At 37.1% G+C, this 16,330-nt stretch overlaps 1 protein-coding gene across 1 annotated transcript in view; it reads left to right on the top strand.

Moving 5' to 3' along the window:
* The window catches only part of IL1RAPL1 (interleukin 1 receptor accessory protein like 1), a gene marked incomplete at both ends in the record, with an annotated part of 704,116 nt that overhangs the window by 330,191 nt on the left and 357,595 nt on the right, over positions 1-16,330 (top strand). The window contains one exon of the mRNA XM_082330883.1: positions 13,526-13,805. Coding sequence (XP_082187009.1) covers positions 13,526-13,805 — 280 coding nt within the window. The remainder of the gene's footprint in view (positions 1-13,525; positions 13,806-16,330) is intronic.

The raw sequence follows: 16,330 nt of genomic DNA on the forward strand, positions 1-16,330 counted from the left end.
GGGTTATAAGGTGCTCTTATAACCTTTTCTAATTTCATTGAATTCCTTTATAAAAATGCTCATTACTTCAGTGACAGGAAAGGCATAGTATGAGTGTGTAAGCCAGTTAGTTTCTTTAATTTAAAACATAGACATTTCTATTTAATTTTTTACACTAGTGGATTTTTGAACATGTTCAGAAACATTGTTCACTTATTAAAAGTAGCTCAGTTTTTCATGTAACTCAAGTATGACCATATGCTATACAATTAACTAAAGGCATAGAGAGTAAGAAATTTCTTATGATGTTTATCCAGTGCAGCCACACCTAGTGCCTACTCTGGACTAAAGAAGAAACATCTTCATCTTTAGACAGCTGTGTGAGTACTAGGCTTAACTGAAAGCATAGTTTATTATAATTAGTTTTGTTTATTTTAGGGTGTTTTGCATTTCACAGGAAAAATTATTCTTCCTTTAAAGAAAAAAAGGATGGGATGGGGGGAGGAATATCGCTACAATTCTATATGGTGCTATAATTCCTCTTCCTGTTGGTCTTGTGTGCCAGGCTTCTTTGGAAGATATATCCTGTAAGGATCCATCTCATGACTAATAAAGGGCAGACTAATGTCTCCTAGAAAATAGTTACAGATCAGCTAAGGAATATCTCTAGTCCATGGAAGAGAGTGAACCATGAGATTCAATTTATTTGAAGCAAAGGGGTAGCATTCTGAAAATCGGAGTTATAATTTTTGCTCTGGAAAGCATTTTTAAGGAAAATTTAAGATTTAGAACAGATAAAACCAATTAAAACACAGGGATTTTGTTGTTGCTGCCTGTTGACAAAGTTAACTATGCTGTATAGCATAAACAAAGATGACAGCAATAACAAAAAGATCCCTCAGCCTTAATCTGAAATTTATGCCTTGGTGCTAACTTTATCTATGAATTTAATCTCAATTTTGGCACATGAATTAGAATCTGCAGAACTTTATTCTTTCGAGAGCTATCTGTGCTTCTTGCCCTATGTTCTTGCTGTCTATGGTTAGTTACCACTGCTTTCTTAGCAAATGCTGTCCCTTCTCCCAGCCAAATTGTTACACCAAGAAAGAAAAACCTTCTCTTTGGCCTCTTGATGATTAGCAACAAATAAAGGAAGGTGATGAGTACCACATAAATATTGTAGAAATGTTGATTGCATAGGTTAAACACCCAGGAAAAAGTCTGAAGTTGGAGAACACCACTGGGCTGAATTCTTTACTTCCTGCCTTGAGAAATGTCAATAAGCATTCAGTATGCACTTTGTGTGTCTAGCATGCAAACTTATAACTATAGAGACAGTGCAAGATTCTTTTTTTTTTTTTTTAATATATATAGATTTCTTTTCTGTTCAGTGGAATTTATAAGGTTTAAGTTTTCAATGAGTGTCTGCTACATTACATAGCTTTAGAGTGAAGAACAGTTCAACATATCTTTTGAAGTGGGTTTGACCCAATCTGTAGAATTTCATTTTGATGTTGTGCTGGTTTTGGCTGGGATAGAGTTAATTTTCTTCGTAGTAGCTAGTAGGGGGCTATTGAAACAATTCTTGAAGCAAATGAGCATAAAATTGCATTATTTTTTTTTTACCTTGGAAGTTGTGATTTGGATTTCCAAAGTCCAAATGCTTTCTCCTGTGCGACTTTCATGCTGAACTCCATGTCTAGTGGTGTAATTCTACTTTCATCTTTCATCAAGAGGTTTTATGGCTACAGGGATTTTGTATGGGATGACCACTAAGAAGTGTGGCTGCTAGGGCAAATCTGAGCCACCTGACCTGATCATGAGTCCCAATGGCACTCTAGGAAAAAGCAGTTCCACAATCAAATAAATATTCTGTGTCTGTTCATTAAATTAAAGTGAAAAATTTATTTTATAATATATAAAAAAATTTGTCTTTCAATTAAAGATGATAAATTTTTCTGATTGAAAATTTTCTCAGTATTTCATTCCAAAAATATATCTATCATATTCATTGAGTCAGGATGCAAAAAGGTATTTGAATATAAGAATGTATTTTGTTTGCTTTATCTAACAAGTCTTAATTTTGTTTTGGATGCATTCTAGGGTATAGTATAAGGAGGGAAATGGAAATGCTCTGATGTTTTGATTTCACCTTTGAAATTCAATGCAGCTAGACACATCACATGCTTACCTGATCCACAAAGGTACCTAAGGAAGCTTTTTATATGAGTCTTGTGGGATTTGGATTCCTAACTCAATTAAATCCATTCTATTCCTTTAGATTTGCTTCAACCAAAACATTCATGCTAAGCTTTAAAGTAAGCTTTCGTGAAAGGAGAAAAGTTTTCTTCTCAAACTCAAATAGTAATGATTTTCATTTCCTTTGCCTAATGAGATTAAAGTACTGAACTACTGTATTACTCTGGTGACCTCTTTCTCTTTGGTAAGTTGTCTCAAGTGTGGCAAACAAGTGGCATATGGGAACAGAGGAAATGTCAAACTGGGGAGCAAAGATTTAGAAAATTTAATATCTTTCATAAGCTTTAGCTTCTAGACTTAATATGGGCAAAAAAAAAGGAAGGAAAATGCCAGATGCTATAATAATATGGGTTCTTCTAAAACAGAAAAAAGTGTACAAACAGATTTATAATGACTTTTTGTAATCCATGGAGTGCAGATTTACTGTAGATAATATTTTCTCTTTAAAGTTCAGTTAATATTGTTGTTCCTTGCTAAGTCTTTCATGAGGTTCCTGTTGGCTTTAAACTACCATGTTTTGTACTTGGTAACATCTGCAGGAAAAGAGCATATATCACAAAAACTTCTTCAATTAATTTCTATTTCATAAGCAAATGTGTTCTTTCTTTAGCAGTTTAATGATAAATTATCCCACCGTTGCACATATATGGAAGCTTTTCTTGTAGTTTTGTGGAACAAGCATACTTGCCCCCCTGTTATATTCCACTTTTGGTAGTCATTAAATAACAGTAATTTTTATATAAAAGGGGATCTACTTTAATCAACAAATTCCAAACTGACAATGGCTAAGTTTCTTATTTTGGATAGGATGTATTTTCTAATTGTTATTGTACTGGGTGCTGTATTGTGTGCTGGTAGTAAACTTCAGAGTAATGACAAGAATTTATTTTTCCATTGAGCCATTCACACAGAAAATTTTAAAGGGCTCTTGGGATTAAAAAGAAATGCAAAAGACAAGGAAAATGTGTCCCGTTCTGAACCTTGGATGCTTGTATGCATGCACACAAAGTAGTATACCAAAAATTTAGCAATACCTGTTAGCAGTGTATATTTTTTGCAATTTGTTAAGATATGTAATCACACAACATAGAACAGAATTATCTCTGTTAAAAAGGATAAGTATGTTTTAAAGTAAATGTATCACCTGCTGAAGAGACAGCTACATGGAGGGTGCAGTTTGTGGTTTTGTTTCCCATCTTTAATCATTACTTACCCCTGTCTGATGGTAGGGCAATGCAGATCCTGGTCTGACCTATCCTGTGGAAAAACGCTCTTGGCTCCCGGTGCAATGGTGCTCATTGCCAGGCCACACATTGGTGCCATGACAGCCATAACCAGGCCATAAAACAGCTGCCCTTCCAGACCTCTCTGCCGCTATGCCTCCCTCCCTCCTCCCAGGCTCAGCCTTTAGGTCCACCTCTGCCCCACTTACCTGCCCAAGAACATCTATGGGGAGAAGACATTATTCTCTCCTCAGTGTTTAAAATATTTCTGAAGTGTTTCAAAACCACTGATGATTACCAAAGCCTTACTTAATGGATTCCTGATGACACTATACATTTGTATTAACTTATTGATATAAATATTGACATCATATACCTGTGCAAAACCACTGTAATTACTAGGTCAGTTCTTTTGCGTGCAAATGCACACACAGTTAATCAAATTGAAGCAGTGATGTGCGCTGAAGATTATTTAAAAATTCTTGTCAACTTTGGGAGAAATAAATAACTTTGTCATATTGAGTAAAGAAAAAGAAAAGCCTTCCTAGAACTGCTTTATGCTCTTAAATGTTATACTGTATTTTAACTTCTATTTAATTGCAGGTATAGATACAAATGTCTATCTGACACATATATGGCTTTAAATAAATCTGTGTCTACAGTTTGAGTCTAGTAGGACTACCTGTAGGCAATAAATAGTCATCAAAATCACTAGGAGTTGTATGCAGTTAGCATATACTTTGACAAAGAATATTGATATTGTCCATCCAAGATTGCAGTTTCAATATATTAACTCTCCCAATATTTTAAGAGTGAAAGCAATGTAGAACAGATTAATAAACAGAAATATGTAACTATTTTTTTAATATGTAATGTTGTTGGCAACCTTATGGACTATGTATACTTAATAATTGTATGGTTAGAACTTTCAACCTTTGAAACTTTAAAGTAAAAAATGATCCTCTGATTCAAAGTCTGTTTGAAATAAGCAGTGTTTGTTTGGGTCTTAACTCTTCTGAAGCACTCACTGCAATTCTTTTCATTTCTGCACAGTCCTAGTCACATAGTCATGATACTGCAACTTAAGAAATTTTCACCATTTAAGTCACAGCAACAAGGTGTTTGCACTCTCCAATGCACATGTCATAATTTGATTAATTTTAATCCTCTTGTATTATGAACTAATCTGCTGAATTTGCTCATACTTACTCCAAGTGGAGAGTCTTCACATATTTAGTTATTACAGTTCAGCTGATACTCAGCAACTTGTTTGTGCTATTGAGCAGTTGTGTTCTTTGTAGGAAAAAAGTTTAAATGTATAAAGTGCAGCTGCTACTCAACTGCTACTGAAATTCCAACATGAAGAAATCCTTAATCTTCCTCATCTCCAAAATGAAGCTACTGGAGAACAGAATGTATTTTCAGAAGCAGTTTCAATAATAAGAGTTTATGGAAGAGATTAAATAATTTTCCATCTGCTATACAACATGATACACCAGTAGAGTCCAGACATTCTCTTTTCTTGGAAATCTTCTTTTTGAAAGACATCCTTACATGTGCTTGTTCAATTTTTAGAAATTAATGTAACCACTTCCCGTGGTAGTTTCTCTTCAGGTTGGGTTACTACTTTGTTTTAGTCATTTGCAATTCCAGAGGGAAATCTTAGACCAATACATACCAGACTTCATTTCCTCACATAGTAATGTTGAGATTCCATATCTAAATCATATAGTGAACAATAGAAATTGTATGACAGTGGCACTGGGTAGGAGTTATCTTTCAAAACAAATCATAGTATGTTTGGGGAGCAGGGAGGAAAGAAACTTGTATTTTTAAGGTCCAAAAAGAAATGCAGATACTCTGATATAGCCACATAAGAAACAGAGGATATAGAACTGTCCTCAAATAAAGATGTATAGTAAATATAACAAACAAGAAACAATTCACTTCAGATGGGCACTGATCATTAATGCAGTTTAATATCAGGCTTTGGAAATTAATCTAGTAAACAAACTCTCGTGTTTTGTGGCTGTTGATTACGTTATGCTGCCATCTCTATGCTGTAACTGTAAATGTACAGGTGGTCTCTGAGTTGAAAATGAATAATTGAAAGAAGGTAGCACACAGAAGCACATAAAAGATTAGGGACCTCTGGGTCTGGCTGGGATGAAGTTATTTTTATTCATAGCAACCTGCATGGTGCCATGTTTTGGATTTGTGACAACTAGAACAGTGTTGATAACACACCACTATCTTGACTATTGCTGATCAATATGCACTGTGCTTCAGATCAATATGTCTGACTATGTGCTTGCACCACATCAAGGCTTCTCTTTTTCCAATTCTACTCCCCGAGGCAAATAGGCTTGGGGGTGGAGGGCAAGAGATATGGAGGGGACACAGTTGTGACAGCTGACCCAAACTGGCCAAAGGGGTATTCCACACCAAATAACATCATGCTTAGAAATAAAAATAGGGAGGTTTTTGTTTTTGGTTTTTTTCAGCTTTTTTAGCCATTGCTCAGAGACTAGGTGGGCATTGGTCTGCTTGTGGGAGGCGGTAAGTGAGTGCCTTTGCATCACTTGTATTTTTTTTCTCTTTCCTTCACTTCTTAAACTATCTTTATCTTGACCAAGGAATTTTTTTTGCTTTTGCTTTTCCTGCTCTCTCCCCTGTCCTGTTGCGTGTGGGGCTTAGTGATTGAGAAGTTGTGTGGGTGCTTGGCTGCTGGCTGGGGTCAACCCACCAGAACCTGATAAGTCATTACGGGCTAGGCTACCTTTAAATGTGTGTTTACTAAGCCTTTGCCCTCTATTTTATATTACATGGTGAACCAGAAAAGAAGGGTTTAAAAGAAATGAGAGGGACTGAATGAGCATCTGGGAAGAATACTTGGTTTGGAGTAGGAACTTGGGAAGTTCATCATGCATTTGTTCCTTTGGTTTCTCTGACTTGCATAGTATATTTATTCTATTTTTTTCTTAAAAATAGCTTTCATGGTTTAACTTTTTTTACAACACAATAGTGATAATTAAAGGACTAGTATTAATTCAGAAAAAAATACTATTTAATTTGGCTTGTTTTACGTAAAAGACAGAATGACATAAAAACTTCCCACCAGATAGACATAAAGGTATTTTCATGCTTATTCTGCCTTGTAAGTAGTCCAATACCTAGGCATATGTACTCTGTTTCATGTTAGTGCAGTATTCCGAAGCCAAGAAATATACAATTTTTAATAAATTTATGGCAAACCATAGCTTTCTTTTTCCATTACTCCTCTTCCTGTGGGCTAGTGCATTTGCCAAGATTCCTCAACTGCCAAATACGCCACTTTAAAAACTTCTCTCAGGTGGGGCTGGGACAATTGAAATTTTTAGGAGCTAACTTCTTTAATAGATGATGGTATCCAAAATAATTTTTCTGTCTCCCTTAAATGTCCTTCAACATCTTCTTTTTCCGATACTGGCACCCCCTCATATCAGTCACTCCACACTTCTAGACTGAGAATGAAATATGTAAGCTTTTAGCCTACGACATATTTTTTGCAAGAGTTTTCAAGAGAATGAAAAATGACATTTCAAAATGAAAATGCTATCTCAAACAGAAGTGCAGCACAGTAATGTGCAAAGCCATAATAGCAGTCAGTGCAAAACGAAATTTAATTATGTATAAAATATACTTGACATGGTCATTTGAAAACATTAGTACTAATGATAAAATAAATATTTTTTTCATGTTTCTAATTTTATACTGGTACTTTTTAGAAAGTACAAAATCTATGTGGTCTAAGAATAGAACTGACCACGTTCTCTTTCTCATCTCCATAGTGTGTTGCGTTTCTAAGCTCTGCTTCTTCATTCTTATTGGAGTTCATTTTTATAGCAAATAAAAGGATACACAAAACAAAAATAGAAAATCTTCACATTTCTTCATAATGAGAACACACACTAGAATACCATGTGTTATGTTGCATAGAGCTAATGGGTTCAGACACTGTAATGAGTGTGCTATAAAGTATAAAATAGGTCGGTTTTGGGTTTTTTGGGTTTTTTTTGTTTTTGTTTTTTTTTTCCTAGTGCTAGCTAGTCTAAGCAAAAAGCAAAAAGAAAAAACTAGGGTAAAAAGAGATAATCCAGAACAGACTATGATTTTGATGGTAAAATATTGTTGTGAAAATTGTTTTAAAGAAAGTAATCTTGAATCTTATGCATCACTTGATAAATTTTTGAAAACTTGTTTTATGAACAGACAGTTAAGGGAAGCCTGTTGTCTTGACAGATTATGCCCCCTATTTCTCCACCCTACCCAAAAATCTTAGCCACACTGCTACAATATCCTTTGTTCACTTTCTCTACCCATCATATTTTCTCTCCTTACTCTCCCTAAATATCATCTTATTTCTGCATCCACTAATGCCCCGTTCGACAAGTTCCCAGCTTTAGGAACAAGACTTGGTGCTTTCTCCCTTACATATCCATTTTTCACAATTTATGAGATCACACTTCAGATTTGGTTGCAAATGCTTCATGTGTTCAAAAACCTTGAAGTGGCTGACAAATACATAGAAGGCACAGTGACATTGCATAAACCTCTCTGTAGGAAATTACATTAAGAACAGAACTACAAACACAGATATGCAGGAAAAAAGAATCTGTTAATTTTTGTTTTATTAAATATTATTAAGTGCAATAAATATAGAAGAATTTACTGTTACTGTTATAAATGTTTTAGGACAACTGTTTCCAACTCTCAGACCTAAATTTTTTAGATGCCCAGAATTCAGATTTCCACCTAGGTATTGGAAACTTGAAGACTTTCACTAACTCTGAAACCTATAAATTGAATTGAAGCTTTTGAATTATGCCAGGCTGTAGCAGTGGACCCAGGATTTATTAGCTGTATTTTTTTCTCCTTTTCAGCACTGAATTTTGCCTTGAAAATGATACATATGATCCTGAAAAATGAAGGGAAGACCTTCTCAGTAATGTTAAATATTCTGTGTGCTGGGTCCTATCAGCAAATACAGCCTGCAAGAAGCTTGTTTATCCAGCAGAACGATCTCATTATTAGGACAGTGATGTAGTGTAGTTTATTTCATACCCTGAAATCACTCAAGAAAATAACTGAGTGAATGATATTCGTCCTGGACCCCGTATTGTGCTATTATGTGTAGCAATAACTGGCAGCATATTAAAATAAAGATCAGAGACTACAACCATTCATTTGAAGGCAGTTCTGAAATTTCAAAGCTGTTGAATTATTCAAGTATTTTCCAATGTATAAAATAAAATAAAAGATGATTGACTGCTTGATGATGTGACGATAGAAATAAAAACATTGAAAAGTCTTGAGTGTATTTTTTTTCCCACAGTTGTTTTGAATCAGCATAAATGTAGGTGTTGACTGTGTTTCGGTAGCAGCCATAACTAAAAAGGGAAACACTAGATGTTTTATTTGGTCAATGGCCTACTTATACACAAAAGAAAGAAAGAAAATCCAGTCAAAATAGAAATGGACCACAGAATACAAAACTGAATAGAAATCCCTCAATCTCTTTAATATTAACAAGTCTGAATGAACATTAAGCTTTTGCTCTTCTCTGTCCCTATTTATAAAGGCAGTAACACAAGTGTTTAACATGCAAATATGTAACATTTTTAAGGTGCCAATGTCAATAGAAAAATCTAAAGATTTCTATGAATGTAAAAGGCATCATGAATATAATTAGTCTTTGGGTCTTTGAAAATGTATCTTTACATGCTTCAAGGAATTTGGAAATAAATTTTAATTTTAATTTGGTTTCTGATCCAAGTTTTCCTAGACTGAAAAATGCGCGTGTGCTCTATACACCACATGTAGAACATACATAGGAAGTGTCAGTTACAGTGCGTGCATGCACGCTATCATCTGTCTGAGTGTTCACAGTAATCTCATTTTTAAGGACATGACAATCTGTTTTTCTTTCCATTATTTGGTTTTAAGCCTCTGTTTATACTCCTCAGTTACAGTGGAATAGGAGCATTTCAAGCACAGATAGTTATCTCCTGAAATATCACTGTTATCACAAAATATCACAGAAGGGTGTCTGTGTCTTATGACGAGAATGTTGAATTTCTATTATATCTGTCAAAATTGCATTAGCACCTTCTCATAGATGAAGGCATGTTGGCTGAGCAGTACTGTATTTCCTGGAAGATTTTTAAGGTATTAAAGCTTCCAGCTGTAATAAGGTCAATACAGTTCTAAGTGACTGGAATGTCAGTGTTTGCAGAGTTTAACTGGTATAATATTTCTGTAAGCAGGAAGAGAAACGCTGCCATGTTCATTGAAAGACCACATTGAGAAGAGGACATATGTTTTCTTAAGATTATCACTGAATGTAACTGTAATAAATCACATAATTACAGAATGGCTGAGGTTGGAAGGGACCTCTGGAGGTCATCCAGTCCAAAGCCCTGCTCAGGCAGGGCCACCTAGAAATGGTTGTCCTGCACCATGTCTAGCTGACTTTTGAATATGTCCAAGGATGGAGACTCCACAACCTCTCTAGGAAACCTGTACCAATGTTCAGTCACCCTTACAGTAAAAAAGTATTTCCGAATGTTCAGAAAGAGCTTCCTGTGTTTCACTGTGTGCCCATTGCCTCTTGCCCTGTCACTGGGCACCAGTGGAAAGAGCCTGACTCCATCCTCTTTGCACCCTCCCTTCAGGTATTTATATTCATTAACAAGATCCCCCCTCAGCCTTCTCTTCTCTAGGCTAAACAGTCTCAGCTCTCAGCCTGTGCTCATAGGAGAGATGCTCCAGTCCCTTAATCATCTTTGTGATCCGCTGTTGGACTCTCTCCAGTGTATCCATGTCTCTCTTGTATTGACGAGCCTGGAACTGGACACAGTATCCCCGGTGTGGCCTCACTAGTGCTGAGTAAAGAGGAAGGATCACCTCCCTCCACCTGCTAGCAATACTTTGACTAATGCAGCTCAGCATACCTTTTTTGCCGCAAAGGCACATTGTTCAACTTGGTGTCCCCCAGTACCACAGGTCCTTTTCCACCAAGCTGCTTTCCATCTGGGTGTCCCCCAGCACATCTTGGTGCGTGGCGTTGTTCCTCCCCAGGTGCACGACTTCGCACTTCTCCTTGTTGAACTTCATGAAGTTCCTGTCAGTCCATTTCTCCAGCCTATAGAGGATCCTCTGGTTCAGCTGCATTACCCTCTGGATCAGCTGCATTACCCTCTGGTGTATCAGCCACTCCTTTCAGTTTTGTGTCATCAGCAAACTTGCTGAAGGTACACTCTGCCCCATCATCCAGATCATTACTGAAGATGTTAAACAGGACTGGACCCATTATTGACCCCTGGGGTACACTACTAGATAAAATTTAAAATACGAATCCATAATATTATGAGCATGCCAGTATTCGTATTTGCTTGAACTGATATTCTCTTAAGCTATCTGGTGTGGTTAGTGTCAACAAATGACCAAATAGATAGTTACCTTAAAATGTAATGTTTGTTGTACTTCGTGATATGAAGTCTTAATGTGAAACTTTAGGCAATTCTAGGCATTTAGGAGTTTTTTGATTTGTATTCTCTTTCTATAGAAATGTCATCCAATTTATATATTTGAAATAACTATTTCACAGAGCATTAATGTAAATACAATACCTACATATTCAATCTATTGTTAACATTCTCCTTAAAACTCAGGAACCGAACTTTGATAATGTTAATTTTCAAAAGTTTGGTAATGTTCTCTCTGGTTTTGCATGTGAGTACAGAATACCTGCTAGCATGTTTGCCCAAGCCTACTAAACTCAACTGCAAGGGATCCTTAGCACTTTTTTATGAGGAATAGCATACTGAAATAAAGTCAAGGATATCTGCTCTGCATAGTTAATCCTTCATTCAATACGAAGGCTTGGAACAGAGTTGGTGTTATTCTGCAATATGTTCTCATAGATTCATCAAGCTGAAGGAACTGGGAACCATTAGAACTGAATATCCTGAGAGAGAAAACATGACTAGCAGACTAATATTATAAACCAAAGTGCACTAACTTAATTAGGCAGTGAAAGGCAAGACTACAATTTGATAATAAAGTATGATGAAGAAACTGTTACCTGGTAACATATATAATGAAATTAATGCTGCTTAGAGGTGCCTGTTAATTCATTTTTGGCATGGGGATTTAGCAACAGAGCGAAATAGAATCAGATCAGAGAGAGAATGCACTTTCAGAAAGCCAAAAAATGAAATGATCAAAGATGTAAATGAATTCTGAAATAAATGGAATTTAGTTTCTTAAGTCCTATGGGGAAGCTAATAGCAGAGCCTTGTCTCCATTCACTTCAATTTCTGCAAGACTACATCTATGTCTTATTAGGGCCTTGTAAAGGTTACTAATTTTTAGGGACTGTTGGGTAGGAAAATTGGAACAGGGACATATTATTGTCTCTTCCTGGTCTTAAAAGTAAATGCAGGAGGAAACAATCCAAAGATATATGAAATATTTCTCTATATGAATTCTGTTCACAATGCAAATTGATTCTAAAGATTTTATTCTTTTTTCCTCCATCTTTCAATGTTGTATCGACTCAGGCTATTACTTACACAGTGGTGTGTGGAGATGTTTGCGTCTTTCTTATTTTGCTATGTGTAATAAGTACTGTATTACCTAAATGTAAAACTCAAAAATCACTAACTGGCATGCTATTCTCCCAAATAAGAGATGAAAACATTGTCTATGTTTAAAGGGCTAATACCGCTTTATTTTGTACGGTAGCTTGAATTCTCCGTTAAAGTCAGTATTCAACCAGCTCTAGGGTGAGAGGCATGTGCTGTGACTTTAGCTTTGTGAAAGTTGATTTTCTAAGTTAGCTAGCTGTCCAAGCTCTTTTAAAGTTAATTAAAAGAACTGGCAAATTCAAAGACCAAATACTTATTTGAGTCACAGATATTCATTTTAAGATAAAATAAATTGTCCTTTGGATGTACTGATTGCTTTCTGCTGACTGGATCAGGGGCCTGATTGACTAGCTGAGGCTGGACACCAAGGTTTTAAGTGAATGAACCTAATGTTGAATTTCCATGGTTGAAATTCCTTAAGAAAAAACACATAAGTTTTTGTTAAGGAAGTCATTGTAGAAAGTATCTGTTCTCCTTTTGTTGTTTTAGTATTCTTAACTAAAAATAATGGGGAAGAGGGAGGGAGGTTGGGTGCTTTTTTTTGTTTTGGGGTTTGGTTCTGTTGCTGGGGTTCAGAAAGTCAAACAAATCTAGTATTGCTTTCTGATGAACAGTTATTGTGGACAGTATTGGTAGTGGCTGACATTATTCAACAGGTGAAGAATATGAAAATTATTCTAGAATTATTGCTAATCAGGACAGGAAAAAATAAAAACATTAATCATTTAAATTAATTTGTAATGCACTTCTAGAAAGTCAGGAATTCCAAGTAAGATCTGCTTAACTTGTTCTTGAATAATCCATTAAAAATACTGACAGTAATTGTCATGGCAGTATCTTTTTGCACATTTGCTCTTATTGCTCTTATTTTTAAGGTAGTTTCTTCTCCTCCTTCAAATCTAACCCAGACTTTCACACTTTTTAGTTCAGGCCACAGCTCCTTGTCCTAATGTCTTCTGAGACTGAGTAATACCTTCTTTCATCTACATGGTTACCCTGAAGGTATTTGATTAATGTAATTCATGGATTATGACACCCTGTGTACCACATGTCCTCTGTGTTGCACTAATTTCACTCCAGTATTTTATAACTGGTCATGCTGCAGTTCCACAAAAGAAAAAGAGCAATTGCTCAGTTATCTCAGAAATTATCAGCATTTAACACAAAATCTCATAATAACTCTGTTCTGCATAGACAAGTACAAGACGTTAATGGTGTGAAAATGCAGCTAATTTTTCAGGGATCAAAAGAGTACTGTTTGTCACTCAATGGACCTTTTCTCAAATGCAATGCTTTCCCACAAAAAAGGTTGCTGTGTGAATAGTGCTCTCTGAAGCCTTTGATAATCTCTTGTCATTTTTTCTTCTCTTCTAGCTGATGGATGCACTGACTGGTCTGTGGATTACAAGAAATATCAAGTTCTTGTGGGAGAACCTGTTCGTATAAAATGTGCACTCTTTTATGGATATATTAGAGCTAATTACTCCCTAGCCCAAAGTGCTGGACTTAGTTTGATGTGGTACAAAAGCTCTGGACCTGGAGATTTTGAGGAACCTATAGCTTTTGATGGAACTAGAATGAGCAAAGAAGAAGACTCCATTTGGTTCCGACCGACAGTGGTACAAGACAGCGGGCTCTATGCATGTGTTATAAGGTACTATATCTTAATATGTTGCATTTTAATTAACCAGATATGAAACAGTTCTCTTAATAGTGAGACTTCTGTGCCAAAGAAAACTGTTTTCTGAGTGTGTTCCTTTTAATTCTCCTTCTGGTATTCACTTCCTTGTAGTGTTTTGTGCTTAAGTAGAAATTACTATTGAATGTCTTGAACTTTTTTTTTTTTTTTTTTTAATATAAATGTTGGTCATTTATAGTAAAATCTAAAATTTATAAGATGGGTGGGACTGGATGCCTAAGTAAGTCATGTGTTCCTGCTTCTGGTTTAACTCTTACAATTATTATGTTGGAGTAAAAAAGTTTCTTTTTCACATTCAGATTTAATTTTAGATGGAATTTATTAAATGGTTTAATTTAATTCACTTTTTTTCTGTAAAAAAATGTTATTTGATGTAAAGTAGTTGCATCAAGGAAAATGGAAGGTGAAATTTCATCATTTTTACAGGCATACATCCTCTAGAATCACATGTGGCTTAATTTGATAATAGAGGCTGGGTGCCAGATATCTTCCAAAGGTATTTAACCTTCTGATTCATCAAGCTTTATCATCATAAATTGGACTAGGTTCTGCTTCCTGCTTTCCGAAACAGGTGTTCAGCTTCTTTCTGCATCTTTAAAATGGTTTGCACTGAGATATTGTTTCCAGCCCTTTGCAGTCAAAAAGATCATCTAGGCACTTTCATATTATCATATTATCATATAATCATCATAGAATGGTTTGGGTTGAAAGGGACCTTAAAGATCACCTAGTTCCAACCCCCTGGCCATGGGCAGAGACACCTTCCACTAGACCAGGTTGCTCAAAGCTCCATCCAACCTGGTCTTGAACATTTCCAGGGAGGGGGCATCCACAACTTCTCTGGGCAACCTGTTCCAGTGCCTCACCACCCTCATAGTAAAGAACTTCTTCCCTATATCTAATCCAAATGTACCTTCTTTCAGTTTAAAACCATTACCCCTTGTCCTATCACTACATTCCCTTGTAAAAAGTCCCTCTCCAGCTTTCTTGTAGGCCCCCTTCAGATACTGGAAGGCTGCTATAACGTCTCCCCAGAGCCTTTTCTTCTCCAGGGTGAACAATCCCAGCTCTCTCAGCCTGTCCTCATAGGAGAGGTGCTCCAGCCCACTGATCATCTTCATGGCCCTCCTCTGGACTCGCTCCAACAGGTCTATGTCCTTCTTACGTTGGGGGCCCCAGAGCTGAACGCAGTACTCCAGATGGGGCCTCACCAGAGAGGAGTAAAGGGGGAGGATCACCTCCCTTGACCTGCTGGTCACGCTTCTTTTGATGCAGCCCAACATACAGTTGGCTTTCTGGGCTGCAAGCACACATTGCCAGCTCATGTTGAGCTTCTCATCAACAAACACCCCCAAGTTCTTCTCCTCAGAGCTGCTCTCTATCCATTCTCCGCCCAGCCTGTATTTGTGCTTGGGATTGCCCTGACCCATGTGCAGGACCTTGCACTTGGCCTTGTTGGACTTCATGAGGTTCATACAGTCCCACCTCTTCAGCCTGTCAAGGTCCCTCTGGGTGGCATCTCTACCCTCCAGCATGTCAACGGCACCACACAGCTTGGTGTCACCAGCAAACTTGCTGAGGGTGCACTCAATCCCACTGTTTATGTTGCTGACAAAGATGTAAAATAGTGCTGGTTCCAATACCGACACCTGAGGAACACCACTCATCACTGATCTCCACTTGGACATCAAGCCATTGACCACAACCCTTTGAGTGTGACCATCCAGCCAATTCCTTATCCACCAAGTGGTCCATCCATCAAATCCATGTCTCTCCAATTTAGAGACAAGGATGTCATGTGGGACAGTGTCAAATGTTTTGCACAAGCCCAGGTACATGACATCTGTTGCTCTTCCCTTATCCACCAACCCTGTAACCCTGCCATAGAAGTCCATCAAATTTGTCCGGCACGATTTGCCCTTAGTGAAGCCATGTTGGCTGTCACCAGTCACCTCCTTATTTTCCATGTGCCTTAGCATAGTTTCCAGGACGATCTACTTGATAATTTTGCCAGGCACAGAGGTGTGACTGACTGGCCTGTAGTTCCCTGGGTCTTCCTTTTTTCTCTTTTTAAAAATGAGGATTATGTTTCCCCTTTTCCAGTCAGTGGGAACTTCACCAGCCTGCCTCATCTTTTCAAATATGATGGCGAGTGGCTTAGCAAGTTCATCCACCGCTTCCCTCGGGACCCTCAAATGCATCTCATCAGGACCCATAGACTTGTGCGCCTTCAGGTTCCTTAGATGGTCTCAGACCTGATCTTCTACAGTGGGCAGTTCTTCATTCTCTCAGGGCCTGCCTTTGCCTTCTGCGACTTGTGTGGTGTGGCTAGAGCACTTGCCGGTGAAGACTGAGGCAAAAAGATCATTGAGTACCTCACCCTTCTCCATATCCCAGGTAACCAGGTCTCCCATTTCCTTCTGGAGAGGGCTCACGTTTTCCCTCGTCTTCCTTTTATCACCGATGTACCTATAGAAGCT

This window comes from Platalea leucorodia, assembly GCF_965183815.1.
Source record: "Platalea leucorodia genome assembly, chromosome: 2".
NCBI lineage: Eukaryota > Metazoa > Chordata > Aves > Pelecaniformes > Threskiornithidae > Platalea > Platalea leucorodia.